General features: G+C 37.7%; 1 protein-coding gene across 10 annotated transcripts in view; it reads right to left on the bottom strand.

The window, feature by feature from the left end:
• Positions 1-3,047: 3,047 nt before the first annotated feature.
• The window catches only part of PLEKHA5 (pleckstrin homology domain containing A5), a 211,389-nt gene continuing 203,973 nt past the window's right edge, over positions 3,048-10,463 (bottom strand). For all 10 annotated transcript variants that reach the window (XM_074357667.1, XM_074357652.1, XM_074357655.1 and 7 more), the window contains 5 exons: positions 10,088-10,228; positions 9,506-9,630; positions 7,498-7,643; positions 5,921-6,035; positions 3,048-3,940 (listed from right to left, as the gene is read on the bottom strand). In XM_074357667.1, coding sequence (XP_074213768.1) covers positions 5,932-6,035; positions 7,498-7,643; positions 9,506-9,630; positions 10,088-10,228 — 516 coding nt within the window. In that variant the 3' untranslated portion in view covers positions 3,048-3,940; positions 5,921-5,931. The remainder of the gene's footprint in view (positions 3,941-5,920; positions 6,036-7,497; positions 7,644-9,505; positions 9,631-10,087; positions 10,229-10,463) is intronic.

Genomic DNA, 10,463 nt, shown 5'->3' with positions numbered 1-10,463 from the left:
TTTAAAAATTAAATCTAAACTTAAAAAAATTAAATTTAAAAGTTAAACTAAAAAATTTAAAGTTTCTGCTTTTACAATACAAACCACACACTTCAAAGATTTATTTTCAACCCATGGATGAAGGCTATGATCCATTTTTTTTCTGGAAGAATTCTGGGAAAACTCTTTCCAAATTACTTTAGCATAACGAAAAGATCATTTGTTTCTGCATTAAGCGAATCAATTTATCCTCAGTTATACAGCTGTTCAAAGTTGTTCAATAGTTGAGTTTTTCTGTCATGTGCTAAACCTAAATAAAACCTTTATACAGTGAACTTGGTAAGTATGCATAAATCAATAAACTTACATGTATTTTAATGGCATAAATGGTCTAGGGTAGCATTCTTCAGATCGGTGCACAGAAACAATTCATGGGTGTGCAGGCAAGGATGACTTAATTGGACTTGGTATCTAGATCATTATCTTCCATCTGAACTCCTGCCTAAACAGATCAGCCTTCAGCCTCCTGAGATCAAGGCACTCCTTTCTCCCTTACATGTGAAAAACTTCTTGGAATCTTATTCTTACACCTCAGGGTGTAAGACCCTCCAAGGTGGTGAAAAAGTGAGTAACTGTAATGGCTGAGTAACAAGAGTTCACAGAAATCAATGAATTTAGAAATAGTTAAAATAATTAAATCTTAACATGTCATAACCTGTTGTGATCAAGTATGATGGGGGAAGTGAAATGGAAATACAAGTTCAAGGAGAGAAACTAATGATGTAAAATTTCCTACTTAAAAAAAGCTTACTTGTATCTCTAAAAATGGGTGATGGAACCATCAAACAAAACATTCTGTTGGATACATTTACAAAAACCGATGTAACAGTTTTTTTTTTTTAAGTTAATAGTTACAGTATGCTAAAGATTGCATCCTTTTCAACCATTTCAACTTACAAAAAACTGTAGATGTCAAATTTAAAATGTGCGAAGGGGCACATAATTACAAAAAAATGGTTTAGGGACTAGTGAAGCAAAAAAGTTTGCAGATCACTTGTCTATGGTTATCTGTTTACTTTTTGACCACCACAGGAGCGTGGCTGTCCACTGTCTATAAACTGGGGGCAGGTGAGTGTGGGATACATAGACATGGCCACTGAGACACCAACCCTACCGGGCTGCACTAGACTTCAGCACTTACTTCCACGGCGGAGAGGTGGCCTCCACGGCACTCTCCCCACTTGGTGTAACGGCCTTACCAGTCTGCCCGCCCTCCTTACCGTGAGCCTCCGTACTTCCTGAGCTGTCCGTGCACCGCTCTAATTAAGACATCTAAGAGTCGGGTAAGGCGAGCTTAGATGAGATAGTAAATACTGATCTAAGGAGGGAAGGGTATGTAGCTCAGTGGTAGAGCATGTGCAAGGTCCTGGGTTCAAGCCCCAGTATCCCCATTAAAAAAAAAAAATTGAAATAAACAAACCTGATTACCCTCCCCAAAATTAAGGAAAACAAACCTCATTGTGGGTTCAATCTCTAGTACCTCCATTAAAAAAAATTAAAAATAAATAAACCTAATTACCCCCCCACCATCCTGGGCCCTAGGTTCAAGCCCTAGTACTTCCATTAAACAAACAAACCAACCAACCTAATCCCTGCCCCCCTCAATTCTCATCTCGGGTCCTGAATACAATCTCTAGTATTTCTATTACAAGAAAAGAAAAGAAAAGAAAAGAAAAGAAAAGAAAAGAAAAGAAAAGAAAAGAAAAGAAAAGAAAAGAAAATACTACTCTAGTTCACATTTTTGAAGACTATTAATAGTACTTTTACTATATCCTGTAACAAGTACCCATGCTGACTTACTGTGTAAACATACGATTTTCATCTGGCTTTCTGAAATGTTGACAAGAGTTACATCTACTTTATACTGCTTTCTCCAAACTCCCTAAGGCTTCCAGTTACCCCAGAATGGGACATTTTTCTTTCTTGAAATAGTTCAAAAAATGTTGTGTTTATTAATAAAACCAAAGTAACACACACACACACACACACAACAATCAAACGTAAAGACAAAAACCCCTACAAAAAACCCCAAACAAAACCCCAAGAGTAACAGCAATGCTCCCCCCTACACATCCATAAAAGATCTGTAACAATAACTGTATCACGACTAAAGGGAAATCATAATCTGTTGACTATTTCCTTTGAGAAGACTTCTGTGTGACATCTTTAGGAAAAGGTAATTAATACATGTAAACATGTTTATACAGATACAGGGAGCTAAACGCTCTCCCCCCGTTTTAATCTCTCTTTTCATTCACTTCCTACTTTATAGACTGTGTCTATTTGCATTTCATTCTGTGTGTTTCTGTTTGGAGCAGATGAATTCTTACACATCTGCATTTTAAATTAAATCTAAATCCTCTTTAATATAGCATGGAAGAAAAAAAAAAAAAAGACTGACCAGTGCCAATTTAGTTTCAGCCATTTTATATAGGAATCTCAAAGCATCACATTTCCTTGTACTCTGGGAACAATATATACCCTAAACAAAAGGTTATGGAGGGAAGGAAATGTAATTGATTCTGAAGAGCGTGAACATCTGCGGAGAATGTGTTCTAAGAGAAAATGATCTCTGAGGCCCCACGCATGATGATGAAACGGTCTCTACTTACCCATGTCAGAGCAGTAAGTCTGCCCTGCACGCCCCTTGCCAAGTCCAGGCCACTAAGCAGAGTCAGACTACAGATGCTTGAAGCTACTTTCTACAACACAGAAACCAACAGAAATGGGTATAGAAGACTTGACAGAACTAAATTTGTTGAAAAAAGTCAGAAAAACTTCATTCTGATGCAAATTTTGTCACCGAATGTAATGTGATTGTGGCAAAGTCAGTTTCTCTCTCCGGGCCTCAAGTTTCTCGTCTTTGACGTGGGAGAGCTGGGCCAGACGACAGAGAGGTTCTTGCAGGTCTGTCTACAATGATGAGATTAACAGACTACTTTTTCTTCTGGATGTCCCGTAAATAGACTTTCCGTTGTAAGTGGAGAGAGCAAAAATTCTAACACAAGTGATTTAAGAACATCAACATTTATTTAACATGATAAAAAAGAAATGAGATATGAACATTTGCATTTAAACAATAGTAAGTAGCCTTTAATACTTACATTACAGGTGCTCATTGTATAATATATACACAATGAACATAATTACATTTGTACACAAACTAAGTACTGGATTTGAGAACCTGCTTATTGCTGTACACATCTAGTCCAATGAAGCAGAAGCCCAGTACTTCAAAATACCTACATTTTAAACGGTTTTTTAAGAAAAAGGAAGCGGTAACATTTGTAGTTTTTAAGCTGACAAGAGTGTGGCAGTAACTGCTGACACTGCAATCTGACCGAGAAATAAGTATAGCAGAAAACGGACATACTTCACTTAGCAATAATAAAATGGCACATTTTAAATATATATATAAAATTTTTACAAATCAAGTGTGAAACAAAGCATTGCAGTAGCCAAAATGGGAAAAAGGAGAAGAAAATAAAAGAAAACAAGCTTCATTGGAAATAATAACTAAATTTATGTACTGAAAAGCCAAAAGAAATATAAATCCACCTAGACTTTAGAAACATCAAAATCTGGAGATCAGCAACTAAGAAAGCTCTGTCTGTAGACCACACACTAAAAAGCACCTTTACTTATGTGCTCTGAAATCATAGCAGCAAGCTGGTGTCGGAAGAATAACCTTGAGATTACACTACATAACCTTGAGTGTACATATGGGCCATTAAAGCTGTTTTGGAATAAACATTTTCCAGAAGTGATAAAATGATGCTCTGTGGCCAAAAGCATCAGAACTATGAATTTCATAGATTTAAAATATACTGTACAATATCTTCTCACATTGCCAAAGGTCCGCGTCCTTAGCTTTGAATGGTTTCAACAGAAGTCAGTATAGCTGAAAAATACAGAGAAGGAAAATTACTTTGACACCTGCAAGTTAACGAATGACCATTTCCTAAAGTAACTAAGGGTGACATTCTCTAACAACAGCACTGACAAGCATGGCCATGAAAATCCTAAAACATAATACAATTGAAGGACACTTTCTCTTCATTTCCATACGCTTAATTCACAAAGCAAAGAAACACAATGCAGTAAAAGAGCAAGTCAGATGAAAAAAGTACCCAAACTTGTGGCTGAATCCAAGAGATCAACAAAATGAGCAAAGATTTGCATAATTTTACTAAAATATGTAATACTAAATTGAGCTCCGTACACAGCAGTGTCATTTGTAAAACTTTCCTAAGTCCGACCCAAACTGCTAGTTCAGAAAGATGACACACACGCAATGAAAAGAAATAAAATAATGTGCGTTCGAATGCCACCAGTTGGTGGACTGCATGCCACAAGGCTAGAAAACCAGCAGGAACTGCGCCTCATTGCAGGATGTAATGCCACTGGCTCTCGGAAGGAAAGCAAAACAAAACCAAATCCAACAACAACTTAAGGAACTTGGAAATGCATCTGAGTTTTAACCATGAAAATTTTTTATTATCAGAATGGTTCAAATACAATGAATTGTAAATTGTTGATTGAACCAAAAGATACTGAGAGTGGCTCTTAATGTACATTTCTCTCCATTAAGATGGACAGAGGCCAGTGACCAACTCCCTGCACAGGAGGAATCAAATGAACATAATGTTTATCATTCCTATGTCTGGGGTTATTCTGTCACTCGTGGCAACTGCCACTTCTGAATGTATGAAGTTAAAAGTTTAAATACGTGAGTGACAGAGGCAAGACACAGGTTAAGACTGTAACAAACAGAAGGTTAGCGACCCTAGTCGATCCTGCACAGACACCAGGTGACAACAAACAAAGCCTTTTCTAGGCTCCAGACAGACATGATCTCAAATAAAAGTTACAGATGTTAAATGGCAGTTAAATGTAAATCCTCTGGCTGAAAGAAAGAACACAGACTATAGCTGCTACAAAAAGGTGTGGCTGGAAGTAGCTTCTAGAAAATGAGCACTATGGGACAAAAGACGCAGTCAGGGTAGTCTTTGTGCTCATTTATTTTGAGAATCTAAAAATCAAAGAGTATGTCTGTATTCATGCTTCTAACGTCTGTATTTTCTTGGCTTACAACTGTTTAACAGAAATAAGTGGTAATCCAAAAGCACCACATCTGGTAGATGCTGTGAGGGGGAAAAAAAAAGCAGAAGAAAAGGCATAAAATGCTCAGTCTATACCTCACAGCTTTTCTGAAAAATATAAAAAGCACATAAGTACAAAATAGCAGAATAAAAGGAAAGACCTTAGGAAATTATTCTGAGCTCTAAAAGTGTGGTCTAGAGCACTTGTGGAGAAAGGCTCCTTCTCTGTGACTCCATGGCTACCTCCCTGACTTAAAAAAAAAATTAATTATTTAGAAATAATTTCTGGTGAATCTTAAAGATTTTATCTTCCATATCTAGTTGGCTGTACCATAAACTTTTCTTTATCCGTGAAAATAATTAGCCAGCTCCCAGTGCAGTTGATGTCATGTCGACTGTGAAAAACATTACTCGATCAAAATGTAATGACTTAAACAGAATTCTCAGACCCGACCAGGGAAAGAAACGTTTGGTCGGCGCACAGCTGCAAAACACTGGGAGGCTTGTCTTGGCACAGGCCCTACCCTCCGGGTTTTGCTGTTTTTACGGATAATGAAATAAGAGACAGAGAAGATGTTGTCACGCAGCAAATCACTGAAGGGCCAATGCTGGGAACTGGAGTTCCTGCCCGTGGTTCAAATGACCTACTCACTCTGCCAGCTTCCTGGACGCGCAGGCCAGAACTGATCGCAGTTTTTTATTCACTAAACCAACAAATGAACTAAATCCAGGCTGAAAGCTCTAACAGTAAAGCACAAAAACAATAGGAAAGGACGTACTTTTTCTGAGACTACACACACATGAAATGTGATCCTTCCGTGAGCTGCGGCTGCGCGGACGGAGCCGGGGATGCCGAGGGTGCCGAGGACTCGGGAGACGGGGACAGGCTCTTCGCTACAACACACCGGGAAAGCGTGAGAACGGAGAAGTCAGAGAGACGCCTTGGGACAAGAACCCCCCGATGCTGCGATCCCAACACGAGACGTACATATTTCGGGAAGGAATTCTTAGCTGTATTTTGGTTCTGTTTTTTTTTTTCTTCTCTAATCTGGCAACCAATTATTTGGTACGAAATGTCACTTGACAACTGTTTAAAAATTCTTCCTTGTACACCTTAAACTTATATAATGTTATATGTCAATTACATCTCAATAAAACGGCATTTTTTTCCTTCCCTTTTTTTTTTTTTTTTGGCTTTGAGGTTAATTTTCAGATGTCTATCAGTGAATCGTTCCTGCTGGGTCTCACTTGTATAAAAGTCTTTTTAGTTCCATGTAGCTAAATAGTACAGATGGTTTAAATGTTGTGGTTTTAATGCACACACATACCCCTTTAACCTGGACCTACCGTAACAATAACTGAACGTGATCAGTTACAATTAAAAAAAAATGTGAGAATTCCTATGCACATTGGCTTACTAGTGGGTAAGAGGCAAAGCAAAAGACAGTGCTTAATACTGGTTACAAAGGAGCATGGCTGACAATGTAAATTTCCATGTTATATGTATATGACACAGAAAATGCTCTTCTTAAGAACAGTCCTGTATAATTGAACTTCATTGTACTTACTCTCTGCAAAATGATTGGGGGCAGGTTGTGGGAGAGGTGGGGAGAGGAGAAAGGATTACCAGGAAGAGATTTTGCTTATGCTATGAAAAGTAAAGCTGATAATTTACACTAGCGGTATGAATCCCCTGCCCCCATCCCTTGCCAAAAATCAAAGAAAAAAAAAGAAAGAGAGAAAAGGTTTGTCAAGAATCCAAAAATTAAAAAAGAATGGCATAGAAAATTTTACTTTAAAAAAATTTTTTAAAGAAAATTTTATTTTTTAACATGCTATGTATGCATCATGATCTTCTACTATCAAAGAGAAACCCAGATGTGAGTTATAACAGGAGCTAAGTAAACAAATCCATTCTACCAGTTTAGATATTCAGTCTCCCAGAGTCCCCAAAGGGGTAGGTTTATGAATACTGAGAATCCAGCCTGGGAGAAACAGGTAAATTTTCCAAGTACTAAAAGATCAAAGATCTTCTTCTCAGGAAAAAGTGTACAGTGTGTTGAGGTTCAGATTTAAAAAGCAAACAAAACAAAACAAAACAAAACAAAACAAAACAAAAAGAACACACTGATGGCCATGCCAGGACAGATGGCGGATCTGGCTCTTAGGCAGGGGCCGCCCTGTCCTCTTCTGCAGCCGCATCCCTCCTGGACGTGTGGGCGTCGGACCGCAAAGGCTGACTGGGCTGCGGTCAACGAACCTGAGTGGCTCCCCTGCTAGACTCTCCAAGTGGCAAATACATTCAGAGGGTCAGAGGAAGCACCAGTGAGACAATTATGAAACAGGCAGTATCTACCTGCCATTGCTTGATTTCCTCGAGAAGCCTCAGGAGTAAGTTCGTAGGCAGTAACAGTTTCTTCCTGCTCTTGAGCATCGTCCTTCGTATCTTCCTCAGGGTGGCCTTCTGGTTTATGATTTGTGACCTGTGACTCATCTTGAGGGCTAATGAAAGTAGATGGATATTTCAAAGTTTGCTATTCTACAATACAATTCATTTTTTTCTTCCAACTTATGAAGTTTTAACTCTATGGAAGAGATACCATCATCTGTATTTAACAGCTACTATCATTTTGCTTGCATTTTTCTTTGTCTGCATTTTGCCAGTCTTGTTTCATTCTAGACCCTCAGCCCCCAGCTCCCCAAATTATTTTTAAAGCAGATCCCAGACATACAGTCCAATCGGTAAATGCCATCAAATATCCAGGTAGTGCCCAAATGATCCTGAGTGCCTCACAGTACCGTCTTAAGAGTTATCTGTCTGAATCAGGATCCAAAGTCCATATGTTATATTTGCCTGACAAGTCTCTTAAAGTCTACCTTTATCGATAATAGACCACTCCACACACCTGTTTTTATTCTTTGCCGTTTATTTGGGAAAGAACCTAGTTTAACAGTCCTATATAGTTTACTACATTCTAGATTTTGATGACTGTATTCCTCCTATATTTTATAAACTGATGTGATTTTTCTTACTCTACTATTTTACTTCTTATTAATTTTATTTTTTATTGAAGTGTAGTTTGATTTATAATGTTAGCTTCAGGTGTACAAAGCAGTTCAGTTATATATATGTATTTTTCAGATTCTTTTCCATTATAGTTTATTACAAGAAACTGAATATAATTCCCTGTGCTATATAGTAGGTCCTTGTTTATCTATTTTATATATAGTAATGTGTATCTGTTAATCTTAAACTCCTAATTTATCCCTTCCCCCCTTTTCCCCTTTGGTAACCATGGTTTGTTTTCTATGTCTGTGAATCTATTTTTGGTTTGTAAATAAAATTTTAAACTGATATGATTTGAGGCTTAATCAGATTTAGGTTTTGTGGGGTGAGGGGCAAGAGATACTTCTTCAGGTGGGTTTCTCGCTCTGCTGTATTAACAGGTTGTTAAAAATGACCGGTGACGTCAGGGGCTATCAGCCTGACCCATTCATTATAAAGTTCCCGGTCAGATTTTTTCAGCTAACAGCTTTCACAGCCACTGAGGAATATTGTTCATCCCCATTATTTCAATAAGGTTAGCAAAGCAGTGATACAGTCCAAGTGTCTCATTCCTTATTGAGCGAAATTCTTCTAAAAGGAAAAAACGATTCCTCATAAGCCGTTTTGGTTGCCGTTTGGGAAAACTCCGCTAAATATTTCATTCTTTCCCTTTATGTACCAGGTTTTGGAACAAAAAGCCCGATTCCCTAGCATCCTCCAAAGTGACCAACAAATTCCTTTTTGTTGTTTTTGTATCATCATGAACTCACGGATTTTTAATAGACTGGATGTGTTTTAACCTATGTCTATTAACAAAAATTCAGAAGAGATTTTTTTTTTTTATCAGCTATTGCCAAATATTTGTCGGATTCAGTCTTGCTCTTCATTGAAGAGATAAAGGCATTCCTAGTAACACGAAATCACAGACAACTCAGACGACCGATCAACGCTTATCACTCTGCAGGCAGCGCGGAGGTGCTTACAGTCACTGCTCGTGTGCCTTTGGCATTTAAAAAAAAAAAAAGACATTGATTGAACACTTCCTAAGTGTTTAGCCCACTGCCAAGTGCTACATACCTGTTTCCTTATTTAATCCTTACAACACACTTGTGAGATTAGATACCATTATTATCCCCATTTTTACAAGTGAGGGACCTGCGTTTAGGAAGGTTATGGAAATTGCTCAAGATCCTACAGCTCCTAACAAGCTACTCCGGGACCAGAATCCAAGACTTTGGACTCTGAAGTTTCCCATTTTTAAGCAGGTATACGATTTTGTGAATGATTCCTTTGTTTGTTTGCTTTCCCCTATTATTACCTGTGTGAAACATCCGCAGGCATTTTTTCTTCGCTTCTTTCTTTATCTATCACTTCCTCAGAACTTACTCCATTTGGCTCAGGTGTGAAAAGTGTTTCAGAAAAAACATTTTTAGTTTTTTTAAACTGCAGAAGAAGAAGAAAAATTTTGTTTTTCAAGTCATTTTTACCACATTTAATGTGTAAGTGAACTATCTAAAATGATTCCTAAATAAAAGTTTATTTAAAAACCATACCCTACCAAATATTTACTGAAATACAAATTTAGATTCGAGTATATTAAAAACATTCATATTCCTTACTACCAGGAATAAAAACTACACTGCCATTGCCTAGCTGCTTTGGGAGATAAAATTCTTTAACTAGGTTAACGATAATTTATTCTGGCTTTGACTGATCATGTTTTAGGTCTTCAATTAACCCATTTTTTGATGTGGCTAAATCTATCAATCAAATTATACAAATCCCACCATTTCACTCAGATCTAGAGCGTCTGTGACAGAATGACATGTAACCTTCCCACTTGATTACATCTTCAAAAATCCCCCCCTTTGGGGTATCTGTCCTACAATAATCTCCCCACCTCTTGGCTGAGATCTGTATTTTGAGGTTCGGCTTCTTTTAGTCGGACAGTCTCTGCTGCAGGAGTTTCATGGCTTGGTTTTACATCATTTTCTTTAATGATGGCGTCCAGTTCCTTAATGCTATCGTCCCTCCTTCGAGTCTGTTCAACAGACAGACAGCATCTTTAGGTTCATGCTATACAGTCAGGCACAGTTTTTAGACAGCACCTGCTAATTTCTTTTTTAAAGTTGGCACTTCACTCACAAGGAGGTTTCTTAGGAAAAAGCAAGAGAGGCATCTTATATATAATATATTAATCCTCTATCATTCTAATTTGTAGACTGTTCAGTTATTCAATGGTTTAATGAGATGAATTTCCATCAGCAGTGTTTGCT

This window comes from Camelus bactrianus, chromosome 34 (genome assembly GCF_048773025.1).
Source record: "Camelus bactrianus isolate YW-2024 breed Bactrian camel chromosome 34, ASM4877302v1, whole genome shotgun sequence".
Taxonomy (NCBI): Eukaryota; Metazoa; Chordata; class Mammalia; order Artiodactyla; family Camelidae; genus Camelus; species Camelus bactrianus.
This window is presented reverse-complemented; position numbering and strand designations above follow the sequence as displayed.